General features: G+C 50.5%; 3 protein-coding genes and 1 non-coding gene across 4 annotated transcripts; 2 read left to right on the top strand and 2 right to left on the bottom strand.

Annotated features, from left to right (window-relative positions):
* Positions 1–4997: 4997 nt before the first annotated feature.
* Positions 4998–8304, top strand: Cstl1 (cystatin like 1). The gene is made up of 3 exons (XM_013159698.3): positions 4998–5591; positions 7502–7618; positions 8032–8304. The coding sequence occupies exons 1-3, from the start codon at positions 5373–5375 to the stop codon at positions 8113–8115; spliced, it is 420 nt and encodes a 139-aa protein (XP_013015152.3). The 5' UTR covers positions 4998–5372; the 3' UTR covers positions 8116–8304.
* Positions 8305–12668: 4364 nt separating this feature from the next.
* Cst11 (cystatin 11) lies at positions 12669–14457 on the bottom strand. The gene is made up of 3 exons (XM_003476369.1): positions 14230–14457; positions 13438–13545; positions 12669–12815 (listed from the first exon to the last, which is right to left on the bottom strand). The coding sequence occupies exons 1-3, from the start codon at positions 14455–14457 to the stop codon at positions 12669–12671; spliced, it is 483 nt and encodes a 160-aa protein (XP_003476417.1).
* A 3629-nt stretch (positions 14458–18086) lies between these two features.
* On the top strand, positions 18087–20919 carry LOC101788586 (cystatin-12-like). The gene is given in 4 exon segments (XM_005006749.2): positions 18087–18219; positions 18222–18271; positions 19740–19868; positions 20824–20919. Coding segments are annotated over 4 exon segments (408 nt in total).
* Positions 20920–23398: 2479 nt separating this feature from the next.
* LOC111753465 (small nucleolar RNA SNORA2/SNORA34 family) lies at positions 23399–23534 on the bottom strand. Its single transcript, XR_002788256.1, has one exon. It is a non-coding gene; the product is annotated as a small nucleolar RNA SNORA2/SNORA34 family (small nucleolar RNA).
* Positions 23535–24395: the final 861 nt, after the last annotated feature.

Raw genomic sequence — 24395 nt, 5'->3', positions numbered from 1 at the left:
TAGCAGCTAAGCCTTCAGTAGGTTGACCTGGAGGGGTGGGCCCAGCAGAGGCTGCCCAGGTCTGTGTCTCCCTAGTACACTGCAGTGGGTGGGAACACCTAGCTGGTACAATTCAAACAAACTGTAACTGGCAAAGAAAGAAACTGGGCCTCCTATATACGCTTGTATGGAAGGAACAAAAAATATGGAAAGAGAGAGCGACAAGAAAGGGTCCTCGGCTCCCAATCCTGAGAAACATGCAATATCAGACACAGCACCAATAGATATAAAGCAATATCTCCAGAGCCTCATAGATCAGTTCAAAAATGAAGTTATTAACGACCTAAAGCAAGATATAAGTAGAATAGTTAGAGAAATGCTAAGCACCACCCAAGAAAAAAACAGATGGTGGAATGGAAGAACAGAAAAAAAAAAGGGGAGAATTGTTTGATGGAGAAAATAGAGAAAACATAGAACACATGAAGCAGAGTCAAAGAGATTACCAGGAAACTAAAAACTCTATCGAAAACTGGCATAACAGCTTGAAAGAAACTAAGGATAGATTATCTGAACTGGAGGGCAGATTTGTAATGTGGGAGCATGAAATAAAAAACTTCTTAATAATAACAAGAAAACAAACAGCAATAATTCAAAGGCTAGAAGATGATAGGATCTATAACTTAAGAATTAACATAAAAGAAGAAGTAGGGACACAAACAAATGGACTACAAAAGCTATTCACAGAAATAATCCAAGAGAATCTCCCTAATTTAGCAGAAGGTAAAGATACTCAGATATATGAGGCATACAGGACCCCAGCCACCTACAACCCAAACAGATACACACCCAGGCATATAATGATCAAAATTCCAGAAATCCAATATAAGAACAGAATATTAAAAGCCGTCAGAGACAAGAAACAGATCACTTACAAGGGAACACCCATCAGAATTACAGCAGACTTCTCGGCACAAACCATCAAATCACGAAGAGCGTGGGGAGAAATAATTCAAGCTTTGAAAGATAATAACCTCCAGCCAAGATTGATATATCCTGCACAGCTGTCCCTGGAAATTGATTGAAAAACAAAGTGCTTCCAGGATAAAGAAGAACTAGGGGAATTTGCAACCACCAATTCAACTCTACAGAGAATACTGCAGGATATTCTAAAAAAGGAAAATACCAAGATTCCAGAAATAGTGTCAGAGAGGCCACAATGAATGGAGCAGAAAGAGAAATAAAGAAGACAAACTGATAACAAACAACAGAAAAAGAGCTCAACAGAAATGAGGCAGAGAAGATTGGATGGTAGGAACAGCTATTTTGGAGAAAACAAGACATCATAATAGCTAGTGCTGATTTAGTATCATCATGTTTTGAAGTCCCATCAAGCTTTTATTTTTCTGTCTCCATTGGTCTTACCAGGTTGTATCTTATTGGATTTTATTATATGTGATAATATAAGCAAAAACTTTTATAGACATGGAGATTATACAGAAACCATTGTTCATTTTCTGTTAGTTGGCTCTAAATACCGTGTAATAATGTCATTCTCTTGAATGGTTTTACATTGTCTAGATATGTTTGGTGCTACAGTATACGAAGTTATACTCAAAGATTTCAAGTAAAGAGACACTATGGTAACTACTTTTATGTCAGGATAGCTTGTGGTGAAACACTATTTTGCTTAAATGGTTATGTTTTGACCTGCGCTGTTTTGTTGTTATGCCCTCTTTTATCTCAATCTCCTTTTTTTAAATATGTACTTTTTTATTTTTATCTTTTTAATTAAGGGGAAAATAAATAAAAAATAGTAGAATACATTATAGTAACCTACTTTGATTTCCTATTAACTTGATTTGAAACCCTGTATTGCCCACACCATCTTGTTTTGACTGATTTTCCCCTCTTCTGCTTAGCTTGATAGTACCAAGTTCGAAATTATAGGCAACAATGTGAAGACAATAAGATTCATTATGACACCCATTTCTGATTGACTATTATCTTCTTTTAAAGTTCTGTAAGGTCTCCAATATTTTGGTTTTATTCTTTACTGTTTTGTTCAATTTTACTGTAACTGATGACATAGGCAATTCTTCTTAAGATAGCAAGAGGCAGTATGGTAACCATTGTTGATCACCTTGTATTTTGTTTTTACATTATGTATTATGTCCATCCTTTTGACTTGACTGACCCTGTTCTGATATATCGCATTTGGTTTTACTCTCTTCAAAAAAAGTAATAAGAACTGTGGAGTAATAAAACCCAAAATGTGTAATTGTCATTGTACAAAAGAAAAGAAAGTGCTCTAAAGGTTATAACTGCATATATGTTTAAGTGTATAAGATAGATAACCATATTACTGAGTTTTGTTGGATCATTGAACAAAACTGTTTCCAGTCTCACTGTTTGAATGTCTTTATATGCTTTAATTTTGTAACTTGAACAACTATTTCTAAGATGAGAATATGTAATCTATTAACTAGTGATTTCTTACTGTTTATTTTTTTAAATTTTGTATTACTTGTACCCTTTTTCTGTTTTTTTCTTTTTCTCCTTAAATAAAATTAAAAAAACAAAACACCCGCGTGAGAGAGAGCATGTGGTGCTTGTCTTTCTGTGTCTGACTTATTTCACTAAGTATAATGTCATCTGATTTCACCCATTTTGCTGTAAACAATAGGTATGATTCTTTCATTGCTCAGTCCTGTTCCACTATGGAAATTCACCATATTTTCATTGTCTACTCCACTGGTGGACACAGCTGATTGCATGCCATGGCTGCTATGGGCAGGGCAGCAATGGTGTGCAAGTGTACCCATATGCTATTGTCACTTCCTTTGGATTTGACAGTGGGGCCTCGCTGATAGGCCTATTCTCTGTTATCCACATCCTCACCCATGTGTGTTATTTCATTTGCTTATTCCCCTGTAGTTTGGCATCTGCAATCCAGTTGCTCTCTGTCCCTCTTCTCTCCCCTGTCTGTGAGATCTGTGTTTTCTGCTTCCACAGAAGTAAGTATGAGCACCTCACAGCAGCTGGTGTACTTCAGCTGACACCCTGTCCACTGGATGTCAAAGGTTCCTGACACACACAGATGCTACACTGAGGTGAATGCTAAATGCTCTGATTTGAATGATACAAGTCATATAAAAATATCTGTGCCCCAAGATTATGTGTTGATTTTTTAATTTAAGTTTATCAGTGCATTTTTGAAACATTTAATGATCATATTCATCATGGAGAATTTGTTTGTGTTGATCTTTTTAATAAAAGGGAAATGGAAAGACAACACCAGGCAGCTCCTTGGACAGTGCAGCTGTCCCAGGGCTGGCAGGCCTTCCTACATCGTGGAGGAGCACAGTAACTGCCCTGTTGCCCTGGACCCATGTCCCTCTCATGTCCCTGGGGGAAGCCCACACAGCAGGGAGGCTGCTCTGCCTATCTGCTTTCTCAGCCTCTGGACAATCAGCCTGGGTTGCCTATAGCACGTGCGGCACTGGCACTCCGTACTGTGGGTGCAGCCTGCTCCTCAGGGCCACAGGGCACGTCCAGCCGAGGGTGGCAGCACCCCCTTGCAGCAGGCCCGAGAGGAAGGGTCAGGCCACATCTGGAGTGCTCTGGCAGGTGACCCACTCTTGACCACTCCAGCAGGGACACCCAGGAAGGTACCCGGCCGTAGGTGGGTCTCGAACCAATCAGCTTCTTGCCTGGATTACATCCAGGTGAGTGGCCAGTGGGAACAGGAGTATTTGGGGGAAGATAATGATTAAAGATGTTTAAAGAGAGGGTGAAGACACAAAAACAACTGAAACTGAGCGTGGTGGTGCATGCCTATAATCCCAGCACTTTGGAGGCTGAGGCATAAGGATCACTTTGAGTTTAAGGCCAGCCTGGGCTACATATTAAAACCTGGTCTCAACGAACAAACAACATCCACCCCTCAAAAAAAAAAAAAAAAAAAAGAAAAGAAAAGAAAAGAAACTAGTTGAAGCCAGCCTTGTCATTTGTGGGGATTCATTTGCCCCCCAAGGTGAAAAGAAGATTCTGGATGCCAGTGTCGACTTATGAGAAGGAGCGGACACTACAACCTCTGTCAGCTGTTGCAGCTTTCCTGCCAGAGGGGCACAAGTGCCCCTCAGCATCTATGATGCTGGCTTCCAGGGCCCCTGCTGACACCCTGCCATGGCGCTCATGCCACCTATATGGATATTGTGGCACTGTTGGCACCCACATGGTCCTCCCAGACCTTAATGCCCCATCCCTCACAGTGCCCACCGTGCCCCATGTGCCATGAGCACAGCCACCTTTCCATGGTGCTTAGGGAGTGACAGAAAGTATTCTGTCCGGAAAACACATGACTTTCTTGTTTTTGAAATACATTCTGTCTGCAAGGACTGGTCTATAGATGCAGAACTCCAGGTGATGGCATGGCAGGCCATGTGCCCTTAGGAGGGGCATGGGTGACAGTGCATGGGTGAGGGTCCATTCCCAGGAAGTAGCATGGAGCTCCAGGGCACTGCCTCAGGCTCCCCCCACCACCAGGCTCAGGCTCTCCTTCCCCTGAAGTGACCAGTGTATAAATAAATACGAGCCCTGATATGATGTCGGTGTAAATACATGGTGGGCAGAAGATGTTTAAGTTAGAAAACTTACTCCAGTAAGAACACATTGCCACCAGTTCCCCTCCAAAGTCTCCCCTCACCTCAGCCCCATGGGCCCTGCCACTTCCTGGAGCAGCCTGGAGTCCTCTGTCATGAGCACAGCGGTGGAGTGGGACATAGTTGTCACCTATGTGGGACACCAGCAGGTCCCACATCCGTGCTGCACCTCCTGGAGCAGGACGTCACCTCGTATTTTACCCTGGGCATCCTTGTGGGCTCCAAACTTCAGGGGCCGCAGGGTGAGTTTCTGCTCCAGCTTGGGCTTCCTCTCTGCCATGAGAGGCTGGGATTACCTCACAAAGCTCACCAGGTCACAAGGAAGAGGGAGCAGAGGGGCCCAGGAGGCAGGTGAATGTGGACAGCTGTCACAGAGGAGGCTGGCACGGCTGGGTGCAGCAGTCCCCACCCAGCCAAGCCCTGTGTTGCTGAGCCCTACCAGTTCTGTGAATCTTGGCCCTTTCCCACCCTCTGTTCACCCAGCAGCTGCCCTTGCAGCGTGGCCCAGCTGTTCTGAGGTTCCCTCCCTGCCAGGCAGTGGATGAGAAGAGCTCGTGACCCAGGAAGGTGTCAGAGGTGCTCCTTGTGGGTCTGTGGAAGGACAGCGTGGTGTTTTGGTGGTCGTACGGGGGCTTTCTGCGGATCTACACAGGACCTTGGAAGGAGGGGCTGGGGCAGAATCTCTGTTTGGATAGCTTGAGTCATAGGTGAGGAATCTTCAAAGCTGCAGAGATGGAGGCTACAGGTGGGAGGAGCCTGTGGCTGCTGCTGCCAGCCCTGGTCCTGGTGGCCAGGCAGCAACACTTCCAGGAGTGGCCAGGCTTCCAGGAGAAGCCTATGAGCAAGGAGAATGTGAACTCAACCTTGGACTTCTTCATCCAGTCCTACAACAACGCCAGTAACGACACCTACCTATTCCGGGTGCAGAAGCTCCTCCGCACTCAGGTGCAGGTTAGTGGGGGTATCCAAGGGAGCAGTGCCCACACTCTTGTCGTCTTAGACTCAGGACTCCTGGGGGACTCCCAAGAGAACTAGGTGATGGAGGCTCCACACAGGTGAGGCAGGCTGCAGCTTCACACAGAAGGGACATCTTGAGCTTCTGTCTCTGTGCTCTGACCTGGCTGGACCTTGCAGTCAAAATGGAGTCTCTGTCCCTGCTGCAGTCCCCTAGGGACAACTGTCTGCCATCCTGACACCAGGTCTCACCAGGAACCCAGCACCCTTGACTTCTCTAAAGGTCTCACTTAGCAAAGGACAAACATCACCCATGGCTTCCCCCTTCCCAGCAGTGCTCTCCCAGTGAGCAGGGCTGTGGAATCCAGCTGGATTTCTGTGTTCTGCAGACATCTGGGATTCTAGAGGGGCTCTGGAGAGGGCTCAGGTTGGGAGTGGGGAGAGACTGCAACCATGTCACTTCCTCTTTTGTTTCCCACATTCTTTCCCTGAAAAATGGAAATTGAAGGATGACAGAGGAGGGAAAAATTGTCTGGAAACTGCTCTAGTCCCAGCCTCCCCTGAAGGAGAGAGTGAGGATGGGAATTAGGACAGAGACAGGTCACGTCTAGTTTAGCTAGACTCACTAAAGGGCCAGAATGGGGCAAAGACCAGTGAGAATCGGGCAGGTGCTGAAGGAGCAGACACCGGGAAGAGGGCAGGGCCCTGGCCTGGTGGGCAAGACTGGTGACAGTGCCCCTCATCACAGCATGTGAGGCCGGCACCCGTCTCTGTCTGGTCCCTTTACCACCAGGGGGCGGCATTCTCTTCCCTATCCCATCCTGGATCAGCTCCCAGGGCTACACAGACTAAGGAAGCTGCCAGTGAAGTCAGGGTCCTCAGCTAACAGGAAAGCAGCTTATTAGCAACCTCCTGACACCAGTCTGGTGACAGGCAGACGGAAGGGCCTGTCTTGGGGCAGCACCCAGGCCCATGGCTAGTGCCTCCCAGTGGATGCCACAGGGTGGTATGGGAGCTGTCCTGGTCCAGCATTGGAGTCAGGTGCCCAGCTCCTCCCAAATTGGAGACCTTGAGCAAGTATCATCTGCACTCTGTGGGCCACAGTCTCTTCACCTGCCAAGGGCAATGGACTAAGGAGGAAGAGCTTGGCCCAGTGCGGTTAGCGTGGGGAACTTGTGAGGCTGTTTGTTTGCTTGGTTAGGGCCATTCCTACTCTTACCTAACAGGTCTAGAAAGGAGTAAGACAATGCCACGCACCACCACTTTAGCACTGCCACACTCCTGCCTGTAGAAGTCACTCTGGTCATTGGCTGCCCTTCCCACTTTTGTCCCCCACACAAGGAGCAGGAGACACAGCCCAGTGTGGGTGGGGATCCAAGCTGTCCTCTGCCTTCCTGCTTACCTTGGAGGACATGGTCTGTCTTCTCCCTTCCTGCAGCAACCCTCACCTGTATCTACTTTGGAGTAACAGTCCAGACACTACTAAGACACTAATTTAAATAAGTGCCTCTCAGCCCACCTAGTAATGCTTCTAGTGGGCCCAGTGATCAGTGACTTGGGAAACTGAGGCTGGCAGGTAGCTGGCTCAGGGTCAGAGTTGGTAGGTAGCACATGTGCCCATCAGTGTGGTCCCCTCAGGCTGGCAGGAGAATAGCAGGAGTGTTGGTCTTGGCATTGTGAGCACCCGTGTCCCCAGGATGGTGGAGGAGCCATTGTGGCTGCCCAGGCAAAGCAGTGTGAGGCAACCTTAGTTGCCTCTTGAGTCTATCCTGCCGCACTCACCAGCGGGCAGGGAGCAGCTGAGTGCAGTGGGCTGGGTGGGGGGTTGTGGCTGTGGGGTTCAGTCCCAGTCCGAGCTCCCATTGGGATGTGAGAAACTCAGCACAGCTCGTTGCTCCTCTGGGCAGCTGACAACAGGTGTGGAGTACCTGGTCACTGTGAGGATTGGCAGAACCATGTGCAAGAGGAACAACCTGGTCCAGAGCAGCCCTGCCTGCCCCCTGCAGAGCAAGAAGCTGAAGAAGGTGGGGCCACCTGAGGGGCCCCAGGCTGGGAGGGAGGGAGGAGCAAGTATTGGAACCTCGCTCCGATGACTGCTTTACCCGCTACTCCAGCCACTGAGATGGAGGGCTGCAGGTTCCTGAAGAGCAGGGTGGGCAGGGAAGCCCTGGTCACCTGGCTCCCCCACCTTCCCTGGGCACAGCTGTGCTCCCTTCTCCTGGGGGCTGATGATGTATCATTTTCCCCTTCCTTCCACCTTCTGGTTCTACCCTCCCTCTCTGCCCTTCTTGGCCCTTCGTGGCCCTGCCTTAGCGGGCATGGGGTTGGAGAGATAGGGTCGCTGGCTGCCACTCCTGAACCCTGCCTCCTGAGGTGAGCCTGCCTCTAAGGTGTCCTCTCTGCCAGGCTCAGGGCCTGCTTTTCTTCTTTTCCTCAGAGCCTGATCTGCAAGTCGCTGATCTATACATTGCCTTGGATGGAACATTTCGAGCTCTGGAACAACTCTTGCCTGGAGGACTGAGTGGGACCTCTCAGGCGTGATGCGCACCAGCCGTGATAAAGTTCTGCACAGCCCTGTTAGACACCTCGCTGGGGTCTCAATGCACACATGCTGCTCCTTACCCTTACAAGCCAGGCATGCCACAGCACCCAAGCCGGGGACATCCTCAGTGCACACACACCCCCTCCACCCCCACACCTGTGTTCACACTCGCTACACGTGCATACACACACATTCCCACCTCACACACATGGCACTTCCAGCGGTGGAGGTATGACTCCTAGGGTCCCTAGGGGGTCATCTCTCACTTGAGCTGATTTGTTTGGGCTCTTCCAGGTACAGGTACATCCTGACCTCTGCCCACTTTTGGGGCAGCCCTATCTGCTGTACACACACACAATACTGTGATCTGCACATGTCGGGGTGAACATATAAGGGATCCCTGAACCAAACCAATTCCCTAGCGGTCACCACATAGGTCCCAGTGCATGGTTGATTTCAGGGCTGAGAGTGGTGGAGCCAGGAACAGGAAGTGGGATATAGGGAACATGAAGTGGGGTTCAGGTGCCACAAGTGCCTGGTTCCCATATGGAGCTTGGACAACACTGACTCACTGATGCTCTACCATCTGGAGGGGCTTCAGTGGATGCCTCTGCTTGGCACAGAGCAGACTTCAGTCTCCAGAGCTACAGCATGATTTGGCCTGGCCCTGTGTTTTGCATAGGCCAGTTGCTGGGGATCTCCATAAGCACTGGTGTCCTAGCTCCAGCCTGCCTGGGTGATCTCCTGTCTGCAAAGTGGGTCACTGAGCTCCTATGTTCTCATAGTCCTGGGTGCTCCTCACCGTGACGAGGAGTGAGGGTGCAGCTCAAGTGTGACTGGGGGTGGGGGCTGTGTGTTACAGACCCTTCCCTTCCTCCCCACCGCAACCCACTTTGTGCCCCCATCCCGGGCACCTCCGGAGTGCACAAACCACAAGACACTAAATTTGCCAGAGAGCTAGGGAGAAATCCAGGGAGGTGTGGGGCTGGTGACATCAAATGTGCAAGAATAGGCCTCCAGTCCTGCACATCATCTACCTCTGGCCCTGGTCTTCACCACCAGCCCAGCAGTCCTGTGGAAAGATGCTGTCACCTCTGAGGTGCAGGACAGGAGCTGCTGAGGCATCCAGGTCCAGATCCCAGCACCATCTGAGTCCAGGAGGGGTGGCCACCTGGAGAAGATTCTCTGTGGCCAGGCTTCCTCCCCTTGGTCCATCTGTGCTGTCTATGTGTGCATTAACAGTGGGCATGATGTCCAACAGCCTAGGAGCTTTGGGCTTGATTCAGATGAAAATTGTGAACTGGCAAAGCTGGCACAGCTCTGTCAGCATTCCTGATGTCACCAGTCAACAGTCCACAATGCTGGATGTCAACAGCTGACACAGTTGGCTGCTGGACACTGTATGTTGACTCTAGTGGGTTCTGTTTATTGCAAGTGGTCTTCATTGGCTATTGGTCTCTGGACCCCTTTGGTGTTAACAGTTTTTAAGGATTCATTCATCTTCCTTTGGTCATATTCTATTCATACTACTCAGGATAAAACTCCCAAGTAGATTTATAAGACTTTTGGAGTCTATACTAGCAAAGGAATAAATCATGAGCTGGTTTCCAGGACCAGCAAAGCGAGTCTTAATCTACACAGGGCTGTGCTGCCACACAGGGCTCAGTATATGGGAGGGACCCTAGTAGACTGAAAAGTGGCTGGGAAGAGAGTACGACTTATGTAGCAGCTGGCTTACCTAGCTTATGTAGCAGCCACAGACCTGGGTTAGTGAGGGGCGAGGTGGAAAGCTCCCTATGAATGTTGGGTATGCAAATAAGGGACCTAGATTCCCTGTGCCTGGCCTTAGCCACTTCAGGGAGCCCCCTTTCTCCTCCAAGAAAGCAGCAGCGGTATCTGAATCTGGAGTCATGGAAGGAGCGCCATACTGCCTGCCTGCCTGCACTCCTGTTGGAGTGGAGACTGGTGATTTGATAGCCAGAAAGGGCACTGAAATGGTCTATGGGGAGCCAATAAGACTCCTTCAAAGTTCAGGGGCATCTAAGGATACCTGAGGACATGACCCCACTGTCCAGTGCAACTGCACAGTGGGGCACAGTTATGTGACCATGACTTAGCGCAGGTAAACCTGCCTGTACAGGTTGTGGTACTAGGTAAGAATATAACTGTAAGATAACAGCCTGCATAAGAATCATAAAGACAGGTGGCCCTTGTACTGTTGCAATCTTGTACTCAGCTCTGCTCCCTGTTGCCTGCTGTTGCTGATGTCTTGCACACATGCTTTAACCTGGGACCTCACCTTTGAACACCTCACTTGGATCTCCTGAGAAGGTCCATGTGGTCCCAGTCCACTGGGGTATAAGGGGAAGCAAAGTGAGGTGAGGGAAAGGGATATGACAGGCACCAGCTGAGCCGCCTTTCCCCCAGCCTGCATGGGAAAAATGAGTCTGGTGCTTCTTATCTGTCTGTCTCTGTCTCTCTCTCCCCCAGACATACACGCATGTAACTGCTGGGTACACTTCAAAAGAGAACTCAATGACACGATGGGAATTTTCATACTTATTTTTTCCTTAATTTGCCTTTCTGATATGAACTAATTTATTTTATATCTTTTATTTATGTGGTCAGGGTAATAATTCTATTTCTATTTAATGTCATTTTATACCGTCTATAATGTTTGACTAAACTTTATGACATTGCTCTGAAAGGTGAACTTTTCTCTATCCCCCATCCACCTCACTTTTCTTACTGACATAAAGCAGGGCTGGAATCAGCTGGTGGCTGGGATGGGTGGGACTCGGGCCGGCTGGGGGCCATCACGATGGGGCTCCTGAGCTGGAGTGGCAAAGCAGCACACATATGTCTTGCAGTGATGCTTAATCTTGATTGTCAACTCAGTTGGCTGGTGAGATGCCCTGGGATTGGTAAAACACACTTCCCATTGTGTGTGTGTGTGTGTGGGAGTCACAGGAAGTGACTTCGGAGCCTATGCCTGGCTCCTAGCCCCTTATTCACTGATTACTCTTCCTCTTGCTGCTTCCTGGCTGTCATGAGTCAGGTCACTTCTTCCATCCCACAGTCCTGCCATTATGTTTCTCCCTCATAACCTGCTGACTACAGACTGCAGCCTCCAAACCCAAGAGCCAAATAAACCTTTCCTCCTCTAAGTTGTGGGTGTTAGGTATTCAGTAACAGGGATCTGGCTGACACATATTCGAAGGCTACTTCTTGGTTGTGATGTTTTTCTATGATCCCACGATGGACAAGACAGCCATTTATCTTGTAAGTAGATAGCTATCAAGGGGCAGGGCCTATGATGCCCCTTCACAAGGGGCAGCGCCTTGAAAAGAAAACAGCAGGTACACCAGCTTAAGCAAGCCACAGAGGTAGCTAAACTCAGAAATGTCAGATGGAATGAGAGAATGGTAAGTGTTAAGATAGGGACTGGCAGTGAGGAGTCTTCCATCAGGAAAGGAATTCTTTTAGTGGAATGGAATGCCCCAAATTAACCACTTTTCTCTACAGCCAGGCCAGGTTTCCAAGAATTTAAAGATGCTGAGAAACTGGCTTTTCTTCTCAACTCTGCATTGAAAGCCTGAGCCCCATTTGGTTACTTTAAACCCAAGAGGCTCCCTGTGACAGTGACCACAGGACACTAAGCAGATTCCTGTGCTCTGCTTAGCCATGAAGAGCCTGAAGAGGCCACGGCAGAACCCGATTTTGGAACCTTTCCCAACTGCCAGGAGCTTTCTGTTTTCTTTTTCCCAATAAACGCTCCCATTAACCTCCTCCTTTGCCTGCAGTTCCATTCTTTGACTACACAAGAGAAGAGTCTGGTTTGGGGTATAATAAGATGAAGCCTTCAGAGGAAGAGCTCAGGGGACGTCTTTGCACCGTCCTTGCAAATTCCTAAGAGAATGTATTATTTCAAAAACAAAGAAAAATATTGCAAAGTCCAGGCTCAAAAGTCCTGGCTCAAAAGTCCGGGCTATTCATGGGTACAAATGGTGTATCTCTTTCCTCTACCCGAGGGTAACACATTAGTTGCTGATTAAGGTTGAATGACCAGCATGGCCACGCTGCTCTTACCAGCTGTCTTGCTGCAGCTGGCATTTCTGAGTCTCTGCTGTGGGTAGGTGTGGTATTAAGCAACTTACACACCTGATCATATTTAATCTTTGTCACTAATCCAAGAAGTAGGAATTGTGTTTCTTTGTTAAAATGAGGATGCTGTAGAAGGAGGTCTCCTCATGTGTCTGTGTGTGTGTGTTGTTTTTTTACTTGAGGTGAATGGGGTTTCTCCTCACAGTCTCCCGAGATGCCCCTGTGGACACTCGTGCTTTGCTGGCTTGTTAAGCTGCTCTGTGTACCCCTATTCTTCTCTCTTCCACCTTATTTTGAACCCTAAAAATTCATCCACATCCCCAAACTGTGTTGGCTCAGCACACACCTGCATTGTAATATTACAAGCTGAAGAACTGAGGGAAAAATGAAAGAATGAAACCACAGCATGAGGACCATCAGGAGAGAGGTCAGCCCTGTTTACTGTGTGCACTGAAGAATAGCAAATTCTTCCAGGTGGCGGTCACAGGGAATTTAGAGTCCTTGCATTCCTTCTTCAAGATCTTGTACTTTTCATCCCAGGGGTTCACATACACAGAGAAGTAGCAAGTGACTTGCTAGAACATGAGAACAATCCTCATTAGAGATCAGGAGCAACACTGAATTTGCTGAAAGACTTTCAAGTTAAAAAGATCACGTGCAGGGTAGAATTTACACACCATAGAGAAAGCAGAGATGTTACACCTGGAATCGATGCTTGCTCTCTGCCCATCCAGCCCAGATCTGGCTGGATATTCATTTGCTTTCAGTTGCTTGATAGAGCACTGCCAGGGTCATTCTAGAAAATGTGTTCCTGTCTGTGATCAGCATTCAGCATGCTGGGGGCTGAGCTGCCTTTGGGGCAGACACCCCTCCTACATACACCATGGGCCATTCTCAGGATTTGTTTTCCCAGCCTGCCCCCACCAGTTGAGTCCTCTCTGCATTTCTTTTCCTGCCCACTCCAGCTCTGCCCAAGAGGACCTGGGGGCAGAAGCACAGAAACTGCCTGTTCCTGTCACTTGTATGCTCAGGTGGCTGCTGATGCCATGTCTCCTGCTATGGCCATCCCCATCTTATGTCACCTCTCCCAGAAAAGAGGTGCAAGCCGTGGGCCCTCCAAGCGGGCTTGGGCCAACCCACATCGTGCTGTCCTGCAATATCAGTGTGGTTGGCTCCACAAGTGCCTTGGTCCTGTACCTTGTCCTGTTTCCCATCCTGGAGGGCACAGCTGCTGTTGAATGCTGGCTTCAGGCATTTGGTTCTCCACAGCTCCACCAGGATGCGATATTCTAGATGGTCGGTCACCTGTGGTCAGAGGATATACCCAGCACAGGGACCCAGTCCCGGACAGCTGGATGGGCGCCCCTCTTCTAGTCTGACTCCATGCCTCATTTTTTTTTCTTTTTAAAGAGAATTTACCTGCTCAGGAGGCTGAGGTAAAAGGACCTCAAGTTCCTTGAGGGGCCCAAGCCAACCTGGGTAGCACAAGGAGGTCTTGTCTCAAAAATAAAAAAAAGTAATGCCAGAGTTTGTGAGTTCAAGGCCAGATAACTCAGCAAGACCCTTTCTCAACAATCACCACCACTGCTGCCACCACCACCTGAGGAGAATTCACCAGGAACCACCTGGTTCCTGAGGCTGAGCCTACCTAGGGTGATGTGAACCCTGCTAAGGGCTCCAGGTCCTGCAGACTTTCTGTGAAGGAACAAACAGTGAACATTCTAAGCTCTGGGGGCCAAGGGTCTCTCAACATCTGCACACATGCCCAGGGGCATAACTGGCTGCTGACATTCAAGGCCAGCTAGCTCTGTGGGCCACTGGAGGCCCTGGGCAAGTGACTGGCCACCCTTGACCCTGGGGATCCCTGAAAGACTAGCTTCTTCAGCCCCTCAGGTGTGTTTCTCCTAAGACCCTGGGTCTGTAGGGCCAGAGAGCCTGCAGGGCCTGTTCTAGTGCAGGGTCGGTATGGGATGGGAGCAGGACACCCACCAGGCTCTGCACCCGGAGCACCCGGATGATCCGGAAGCTGTACGGGTCCTTGCTGTCTTGGTTGTACTGGTCATTGAGGTAGCTCAGAGTCTCAGGAACGAAGTCGTCTACTGCTGTCTCCTCACTCACTTTGATGAAGCTCTTCCTCTGGAATTGGTCACTGAAGGCCACCAGCACTGTCAGAATGACCAGAAGGAGCTTCAGGGTCTTCCAGGATCCTGCCATCATTCCTCGGCCCCCTCACCTGCCAGGCCACCTGCCCACCGCCCAGGGACTTAAATGCAGCCGGCAGCGATGCCCACACTGTCCTCTCCTCCCATCTGGCTCCTGTCCTGCCTCTCCGCAGTGGTGCCAGCTCACTGCCACCTCACACTTCCCCAGGAGATAGTGTCCATTATACATGCATGTGCCCACACATGCATCTGCAGACACACTTGTACACTCACACAGACTCACACGAGCACTCAGGAGCGTATGGTGTTGATGGATGGAGCAGGGTGGTGCTGGTCCAAGGTCAGGAGGGAGGGGGGTGCTGGGGCACAGGAGGGAGGTGGAGCTGACAGCCAGTGAGGAAGAACAAGGCTGTGTGCCCTCTCTGCCCTCTCCTGGCTGCTGGGTCACTGGCTTGGAAGTCCTGATGTGCGCATCCAGCAGTGAGCAGATGGGACAGGAGGGGATCAGAAGGACCCCTCACTTGGGGCACCTGCAGTTTAACCATGGGTACCTCCATGTGCCCTTCTGCATATAGATCTGGTGATTTTCAATTCCTGCCCTGGTGGGTGGCCTGGCCCAGGACAGAAGCCCCCAGTACTTCCTGTGGGCTATGAGTACTTCCTGTGGGCTGTGGGTTCTGCCAGTGCCAGTGGGTTCTTTTCCTACCACACACTTGCCTTCCTGCCAGGTTGCTGAGCGGTGGGCGATGCCACATCCTCCCTGGATCTGGGTCCTGACCTCCTTTCCTCCCTCTGATCTTTCTGCCCGCACCTCCTCCCTGTGCACCCAGGCCTGGCCTCCCCCTCTGCAGGAGAGTGGTAGGCCCTGGAGGGCCAGGAACTAGTCTCAGGGGAGAAGGGACACTTGGGGGCTCTTCAGTGAACTTCACTGTTCTCTCCATCCTGGGCCAGCTTTCAAGTGACTCCGAGACAACACGCGGCCTCCATGCCCAGGACTTGCTGGTCTCTTGGGAAGGGTGGAACCCGGAGCGTGTGTTAAAGCCACTGTACTTTCCATTTCCTGTCCTGTGACAGAGACATGCAGCTTGGAGTAGGAGGGTCTGCTCAGCCCACGGTCGTGGTCAGTGGCCCCACTGCCACGGTAGCCAGGGGGAACTGTACACAGGGACCACGTGGCAGGGCGAGCCAGGGCTCTAGACTTCCACAGGCCTTGGGGGACACACACCCCTACACCTCCTTCCCAGCTGGACAGCAGCATATGCGTCTCCTCATCCACCCATCCTGCTGTGGGCCTTTCTGGTGTGGAACTCGGGGAGGATGAGGGTGTGTGCCCTGGGGCTCCCGTGGTGGGGCAGAGCTGCCAGGCCAGGTTCTGTGAACTTGAGCTCCTTGCCAGGTCCACCATCTGCAGCTCCAGTAAGTGACCATGGCAGGGGCTCCGTGTGGCTCTAACCCAGGACCTCACCATCACAGGGGTCAACAGCTAAGGTCAGAAACACCTGTGAGGTGGGACAGGACATCTGGGCTGGGGCAGCACTGCCCACACAGCAGCTTCATGGCTTTGACCTGGACTCGTGGTACCTCATAGTGTCTCTGCCACCCCAAGCCTCTGCGCCTTGGTGGCCAGGCAGAGAGGGCAGGGAGTGCTTGCTGCTTCCCTCAGTCCTCTGCTCTGACTGGCACAGTTCCCTGGCCTCAGTGAGGATGTTTTAGTGGCTTCTCTGCCTACTGTGGAAGATTTTGTATTCTTCTTTGGCCTCCAGGGAAACCAGTCTTAATAAACAGTTCCATTTCAACATTCAGTAAGATTTATATAAAATGTTACATATGGCTTTAGAGGTGAGAGACTCCTGAGTTCAGCCCCTTGCCCTGGGCCCTGTGTTAAGAACCCCTTTCCCCAAGCTCAGCTTCTAACACAGCAGGAGGTGGCTGGGAAAGTGAGGAGGGCCTGGCGCCTTGGAGCCAGAATCTGGGGTGAAGCTGCCTTCTGGAGTGTTAGCCAGCCCAGGGTGCCCAGGTCTGGACACAGTAGGAAAAGGTGAGCAGGTAGCTCTGCTTACACACAGCAAGTCCTGGGCAGGTACCTGGGGTCTTCTGTAACCTGGCTGACCTCAGCCCTAATGACCCTGTCACTGACCCTGCAGATTTGGCCCCCAGGGGTCATACCCATGACAAGTCCTCCAAGGTCCAAGCAAGTTCAGAAGCTCTACTGCCGACATAGGGCCCCAGGAGAGCTGCTCCCTGGTATAGTCCCTCCATCCCACCCCATTCCACCCCAAACCCCAAGTTTAAAACCCTCAGTGCCAAGCCTGTCAGGTTGGGAGCTCCTGGCCATTCCCACCCTGTGGAGCAGACCTTGTCTCTCCCTTTCAGATAAATCACTGATCCTGCTGCCATCTTGGGCATCTGATCAGGTCTATGTTCAGCATTAGCAACCTGGACAGGACTCAACCTTGGAATAGTGGCACACCAGGTTGGGGGACAGGGTCAGTGACCTTCAGGTGAGGAGGTGGCAGCAGCAATAGCTTCTCGCAGAAGCTCCCAGGGTGCTGGCCACACACCCCACATTCCCCTGCTGGCCTGTGGCTCCAGTCAGGGTCATGGGCATCTTGGCTGCTGCTTCCCCAGCAAAGGAGATACTCAAGGACATTCCTAGGCATTGCAGGGACTGTGGGGGTGGTGATATGGGGGTGGAAGGTATGCAGCATGCATGTCCTTAGGGCAAGGGCTTTTGTCACCAAAGGTTGGGGAAAAGGAGTGCTGAAGAAGGTGGTTAGTAGCACAGGATTCAGTAGGCAGGACCTGTGGCTCTGGAGCCTGAGAGTGTCTAGCCGCATGGGCACACTGCCCACCCTGAGTACCTGGGCGCCGGTGCTCACTTAGGAACAGCAGTGCTGTGGATTCTGCCCTTCTGGGTGCTGCTCATACTGGGCACCCACCTCTGGACCATGGAGAAAGTGTTTTGGGGTGCCATCATCAATCTCACAAGGTCTTCTTCCTCCCAGGATTGCCTGTCCCTTTGGGCATATGCCCCACTCTTCCTGGGGCACCCCTGTTCTTCCCATAACCTGTTTCCAAGGCTGTGGCCAGGACAGGGGATATCCCAGCACTCCAGACAGGGAGCATCTGCCCAGGCCACCACTTACTGAAGCTTCAGTTGGAGGCAGGCAGGACTGGGGTCTGCAGATGAGGAGCAGTGTCTACAGAGGCCGTGGTGTCACAGTGAGGGGAGATGCCAGAGCTGCTCTCAGCAGGCCTGATGTCCTCAGCCCCTTGCTTTCAGGCTAGGTGCTGCCTACACCCTGCTCTGCAGAGCTCCAGACTGGACTTGTTGCAGAGTCCCGCCTCCCATCTGCTCTGCACATGGCTGAGGCCCAGCCCAGGGCAGGAGGCAGCAGGAGTGATGGAGGGGTGTCCTCACCTGTTGCTGGCTCCCATGCTATGCCTCCCTGAAATTGGCAGTACTAGGCATGAGGCATGAGAGCCCCTGAGCCCGGGGCAGGGGAGCTGCCACCTTGTGTCAGGACTTAGGCTGGGAAGTGGCAGAGGAAGTTGGCCAGCAGTGCAGGGCTCTGGTAGGAGCCTATGGGATAGCATATGGGATCCTGTATCCAGAGTCGAGAGCTGCTGCTCTCACTTCCCTGAACCACACAACCCAGCTGGGTGCTCACATAGGAGACAGCCATGCTGGGAAATGTGGTACTGCTTGTGGGGTTCCTCATCCTGGGGATCTCTGCCAGCTTTGATCAATTCACAGACATTAACAAGAAACTGAAGGCTTTCGCCATGTCTGTGGAACATGTTGTGTACCAGTTCAGAAGGACCCATTTGCTTACAAGTTCCTGCAGATTTGGCAGAGCAAGGGTCAGGTGAGAGGACCAAAGTCACTCCTGGGACCCCACCTGAGAGCAGGCTGGGCAGGATTTTGAGTTTTGAGTTTGGTAAATGTTTAAAATGAATGCCAAGGTCTCATGTGAAGAGCTAAAGTTCTGCTTTGATTTTACAAGAGCACAGCTCTGAAGGCAGAGCAGGAGGAGGAAGGGGAGCAGACGGAAGCCAGGAAAGGGACACCTGGCTCCCAGGGGCTGGCAGAAGGGAAGGGCAGTAGACACTGGCAGGAGAGGGGCACAGAAGCACTGGTGTCACAGACATGTCCCACAAAGGGCAAGGGATCCAGCCCTCATGGGACAGTGACTGGTAGTGTTGGGGTGCGTGGCAGAGGTGTTGGGCTGGGGCAGAGGTGTTGCTGCTAAGAAATCAGCAGTGCACGGACAGGAGGAGGAACAGGAAGAGACAGGAAACTCATCTCAGGCTGTGACCCCAGCCTGGCAGAAGCCAAGCAGTCCCAGCCCTGGAGTACACAGCAGGAAGGAAGAAGGACAGCAGGGGTACACACAGGAGGCATCTGGAAGCAAGGGCCAACTTGGGGTGGTTGGGGAAGCCCTCCTTGTCTGTTGTGGGAGTGGTGGCAGCTGGCGGGAGGCCCCTGTGGGCTGGCCCAGTGCTGTGTTCAGTGGACAATGGCAGGCACAGGAAGCAGGTGAATGAATGCTGGGCTGACAGGGAGGCTGAGCTCAGGATGCGGGGAGCCCCATGAATGAGGTCCATAGATGGGCTGCATGCTGCTCACTGGACATCGTCATCTATAGTAACCTGCACTCCTGCCTGTAGTGGACCAGGACAAGGGAGGCTCCCTGGTCAGGGGAAGGTGTGGGTTGCTGCTGTGCATGCAAGGCATGATGGAGTCCAGGAGGGGCCTAGTTAGGAGCTCATCCCAGCACCGGGGTGGGGACTCTGCCAACTGTGGGGTGGGAGAGGGAGGGCGAGGACATCCAGCTGAGCCCCAGAGTAGCCTGGGCAGTACCCATAGCATGGGTGGTGGCAAAACCTCCGTGAGGGAGAGCCAGGTTCCTGCAGACAGCTGCTACCAGCACCCCACTTCCTCAGGAGGGAGGAGGACCAGGAGCGGCCTTGGGGTCTGTGCTGTGTGGGAAATGACGGTGCAGACGTCACCAAACACTCCAGGCCACCCCACATGACAGGGCTTGTGCACAGCCGAGAGGCACCTGTGCATGTTTGGTACTCTCGACTGAGGATTGCTTTTCTTGGGACTAGGTTCAACCCAGGGCCCTACACGTGCTAATGCCAAGCTCTGCCCCTGAGCCACATGCCCAGCTTGAGGAACAGCCTCCCTTAATTAGGGGAATTAAGAGGAAAGATGGAAATCAACAAGAGGCATCATTCATGACAGGCTAACTTTACAGACAGATGCACTGGACTCCTCTCCCTTTTGTTTGGATCTGCCGGTTTGACACATTCTGACGAAGTATCTCACAGGCTCCACCGTTCTTCTTTGCAGTTACTGAGACATACTTCATAGACCTGGAGATGGGCCGCACAGTGTGCATGAAGAATGACGAAGACTTCGACAACTGCCCTCTGCAACATGGCTCAGGAGAGAGGAAGGTGTGAGGGTGAAATCACCACAAGCAGCTGGTCTTCTGAGAATGCAAGAGACAATGAGGAAGGGTCAGGATGGGAGGTGCTGGGTAGGGGGCGAGGGCCTGACCCCATGCCCTGCAGCTGCAGGGCTCCACACTAGGCACAGGGTCCCCTCTGTGGGCTGCCTGGCTCCTAGCCCCGGTCCTGGTCTTTGAGTGCAGCAGACCCCGATGTCCCTGGAGCCCTCTCGTGTTAGGGATTGGGGACTGTTTATTGCCTGTGTGCTGCAGCCTCTCCTTCCAGTTTGGGGTCCTATGACATTTCCTGTTGAATGGTGTCCTGACAGCGCTGTCCTGGGTAGGCACATGGCTCATGGGATCTGGTAGCTTTATTCTGTTTTATATTTTTTTCTGGTACTGGGAATTTTACCCAGGGCCTTTGCATTGAGCCACATTTCTAGCTCTTTTATATTTTTAATTTAAAAAAATCTATTTTTGAAATGGGATCTTGCTAAGCCGCTAAGTTGCTTGGGCTAGGGTTGAACTTGCAATTCTCCTGCCTCAGCATCTTGGAGTGCTGGGATTGCTTCTGGCTGTGATCTTGAAACCCAAGAGTTGGCATCCATCAGAGGCACCATCAGTGTCCAGGGGCAGTTTCTGTGGGGTGGAGTGTGCTGTGCTCAGTGGGGGGCTCCTGTGGGACTGTTCCTGGCTCTATAGGGACCTTGGTGGGGACAATCCATCCAGCAGGAGGCTGGAGAAGACGGGATGCCCCATGGACCAGTGACTGGTCTCTCTGGAGACCCGGCTTCAGTGGGGAAATAGCATCCTCTCCCTGCCATGCTGGTGGGCTTTGGTTAGTATCGTTTCAGCTTTTCTTTCCTTTTTCCTTTTTCTTTCAAATGTGGTTCTGATGCCTCTGTGCTGTAGGTTCCGAGTGCACCCCCATTTTCTAACATCATGCTTCCTGTCTTCCACAGGTGCGCTGCACCTATTTTGTGAAGGCTGTGGAGTGGTTAACCGAGCTTTCCATTGTGAACAGTACCTGTGCTCCGACCTCGATGGGGAAGAGCTGAGCCAGCCCCACAAACAACCTCATCCTCAGGAGTGTGACAGTCCTGGGTTCTAGGTCAGTGTACACCGTGAAATTAAAGGCCTCTCATAGCACCTTAAGGTCTCCAAGTCTTTGTGGCCACCTGTGTTGCTACTTGCTAAGGATGTCATTGTTAGGAGCCTTTGTTATCAACTGTCACTTTGGCTATGGCCATGGAGTGTTCAGTGAGTTCTGTGAAGTATCATGCCCTCCACTTGCTGGCTTCATTCATCCATTCTTCCCTGAGTGTGTGGCTTCCTCATTCACCCTTCTCTTCATGCCCCTGCCCAGGCACTCAAAGGAAAACAAAAATTTGCCCTTTCTTTCATCTTAGGGACAGGGCACCTGATGACAGCTCCCTTGGGTGGGAGCCAGTACTGTCAGTAGAGGAAGACCATACCTCATGGATACGGCAGGCTGCGTGACAGGAAGTCCTCCACGTGGGAAGGGAACCTCAGACACTGTAGGACCCCCATATGTTCCCTACAATTCCTACCTCCTCTCTATGATTCCTACTTCCTCTCTGTGATCCCCACCTCTTCTCTGTGATACCTACCTCCTCTCTGTGATCCCTACTTCTTCTCTATGATTCCCTACCTCCTCTATGTGATCCCTATCTCCTCTCTATGATCCCTATCTCCTCTCTATGATCCCTACCTCTTCTCTGTAATCCCCCTTCCATGACTGCCAGTCCTCCTACTGTCCTGGAGAAGGGATCCTGCTGGCAAACCTCCACAGACAAGCCTCTCCTGCATCCTGTGGGCAGAGAGCCAGGAATACTCAGTGAAGGGCCAATGGTCTCCCTCCTCCACCCTGAGTATTTGGGGACTTTGATTTGGGTCAAAATCAAACCCATCCTGGTTCCCTGAATGACCCATCCCTTGCCTTTGTCTCAGTGTTGGTGGCAGAGGACTCTCGGAAATAGCTCTGGGAGGCTGTTGGGTAGATTACAAAGATGGTGATGTGACCAGCCTTGGTTCTTTGATTGACCTGCGTGCAAAACAAGTGACATCTCCCTTGCTGATTCCCCAAGCTGTATCTGTGTAGGCAGGAAAGCTAACTTGCTACTCATTCTGGACCACAAGAGCACTCAGGCCTGAGATGGGAGGTCTTGTTCCTGAGTTCCCTGCCCTTTCCTCAAGACTCTGTTGTTAATGGGCTCTATGGGCTGTTATTTCGTGACTTCTGTGCTCTTTGCTCATGGCCCTCATCTTCATTTCATGAACTCTGTGCTCATTTAAATGTACTCCTTGCCCACCATCTGTGGGCTCTATGCTTATTTCCTTGAAGCACAGGCTTAGTACACATGTACCTAAACCCTATTCATGGACTCCATGCCCATTTCCATGGTTCATGGTCTTCAGGTTATTCATGTATCCAATGTCCATGCACCCAATGTCTGATGTCTATTTTCCTGCCCATTGCCCATGTTCAAGAATCCTATGCTCATGCTTCATGTATTCCATGCTCTTTGCTTGTGGTCTCCAAGCACACTGTACATGGATGTCGTGCTATTGTCCCTGGGCCCTGTGTTCATTCATGAATCCCATGCACATAGATATGAGTCCCATCCCGAACATTAGTAGATCCTGCTCCCATTATTAGAAGGCTGTTTAATGAAAATCATAAATCCTAGAAGTTATGAAAGAAAACAACAGATAAATTTGTGTATATAAAAATTTAAAGTTCTCTTGTGGAAAATATAAAAAACAAAAGCCAAACATGAATAACTCCAGAAGAAGGAAAATACATTGGCGGACAGCCTGGCTACACATACAAAAACACTATTAATTCTCTAACATTCCTTTAAAGCTCTTGAAAATCATTTTTAAAAATTTTTTTATTTTAAAGGAGGTAAAATTAAACACAATAAAACAGAACAAAATAGGACGTAAGAAAGCAATGTAAGAGATGTAAATTTCAAAGCTAGATGACCTGAGATCTTCACTGTCTAATATATTGTCTCTTGTTTTCTTCCAAATAATTATCCATGTCTTTGCATATAGAGAATTCATACAAAACAACATAGTATAAAACTGATCCAAACAGAATGAGGAAGGCATTTTAGGTCTTCAGAATCAGACAATATGGAAGTCACTAATGGCTGTTGTAGAGTCTCTCGTTCTCTTCAAAATAGCTGTCCACCCTTCATGTAAATTGAAGTTCAACAAAACAAAACAGGCAGCGGGGAGGGGTTGCTTGGTTTCCCAGCACACAGGTCCCAGCATGGCATGGGTCCCAGCAAACACCGGTGGCTCCCATCCTGGGCTGCTGCAGCCTGCCATGCTCACTGCCACTCACCAGGGTGGGAGGGGTTGCTTGTTTTTTTTTTTTTGGGGGGGGGGGCGCTCCAGGTCCCACCATGATGTGGGTCCCAGTAAATGCCAGTGGCTCTCATCCTGGGCCACCAGAGCCTGCTACACTCACAGCCATTCACTGGGTGATGGGGAAGCATTGCTTCAAGCTGTTTCTTTCCAATAAATTGACCATTTCACTGCCCAAGTTCTGAAATGGCCACAGACCATAGAAAGACATTTTTCTAGGCTCCTGCTTGAAACCAACAGTGTCAGGAAGCTGTTGGCCTTGATTCAGGGCCAGTTGAAATTAATTTTTAAAAAGATAGATGTAGACTAGGAAAAATGATAAAAATAAGTTCATGAACCATTAACAGAAGAAATACTAAGAAAAATATGCTTATATTTGACCAAGAATACAAATCAAATTCACACAACTTAAGTTTTCCCTTACCGAGTTGAGGAACCACCAGTTCAAAGGCCAAGAGGCGGAGAGGCAAGAACTGTCCTGATTTTATCCCTGTCACCTCCATCTGTGGTCCATAAACACTGTGAGTTGGTGCCCACCTGTCCCAGGGGTGCCAGTGTGCACAGGGCACAGAGACAGATGGAGTAGGGACCTTTGCAGAGCATTAGGAACTCTGCCTGCCCTGGAGAGGCTGGTTCTGTTGGTGTGATACAGCCCAGGCTCTTGAAACTCCATGTGCTGCCCACATGCCACACAATTACAAAGCATGATAATGTTAGTAGCAAGCGTTGCTTATGGTGTTTCCAAATATGTATGTGAATTTGTTTAAGAAGTCCTCTGTGTGACGCCTGGCATTTTCACAGTAGTACCGCAGGCCCAACAGTTCCTGAGTCAACTGCAGCTCACACTCAGCAAGCTGCTGGAGGGTCTACACTGCTGCCCTCCTTGAGGTCAGGAGCTCCTCATCCCTATAGCAGGATGGATGCCCACCTCTCCTCCCCCTCTTGGAACTAGTTGGTGGCTGATGCAGGATTTTCACAGGAAAACTGTCTGTGAGGGCTCTGAGGTGTATGTTTCCTGTCCCCTAAGGTCCAGATGCTGCCATATGACAGGGGAGGCAGGTGTTAGTGGTCCAACATCTGGCTCCTGGTGCAGGCAGGCTGACAGCTCCTGGGAAAGACACCAGGCAGCTCTTTC

This window comes from Cavia porcellus, unplaced genomic scaffold (assembly GCF_034190915.1).
Source record: "Cavia porcellus strain 051 isolate PalLab524CR breed Dunkin Hartley unplaced genomic scaffold, mCavPor4.1 scaffold_5, whole genome shotgun sequence".
NCBI classification, from domain to species: domain Eukaryota; kingdom Metazoa; phylum Chordata; class Mammalia; order Rodentia; family Caviidae; genus Cavia; species Cavia porcellus.
The sequence above is the reverse complement of the archived record's forward strand: the minus strand, read 5'-3'. Positions and strand labels throughout refer to the sequence as shown.

Excerpts from the sequence above, each read along its gene's own strand:
- Cst11 (XM_003476369.1), bottom strand. The coding sequence starts at position 14,457 with ATGATGGCAGGATCCTGGAAGACCCTGAAGCTCCTTCTGGTCATTCTG. Across the intron at positions 13,546-14,229 it reads TGCTCCGGGTGCAGAGCCTG|GTGACCGACCATCTAGAATA; the intron begins GTGGGTGTCCTG and ends CTCTGACCACAG. Across the intron at positions 12,816-13,437 it reads AGGATGGGAAACAGGACAAG|CAAGTCACTTGCTACTTCTC; the intron begins GTACAGGACCAA and ends CTCATGTTCTAG.
- Cstl1 (XM_013159698.3), top strand. The coding sequence starts at position 5,373 with ATGGAGGCTACAGGTGGGAGGAGCCTGTGGCTGCTGCTGCCAGCCCTG. Across the intron at positions 5,592-7,501 it reads TCCTCCGCACTCAGGTGCAG|CTGACAACAGGTGTGGAGTA; the intron begins GTTAGTGGGGGT and ends TCCTCTGGGCAG. Across the intron at positions 7,619-8,031 it reads AGAGCAAGAAGCTGAAGAAG|AGCCTGATCTGCAAGTCGCT; the intron begins GTGGGGCCACCT and ends TCTTTTCCTCAG.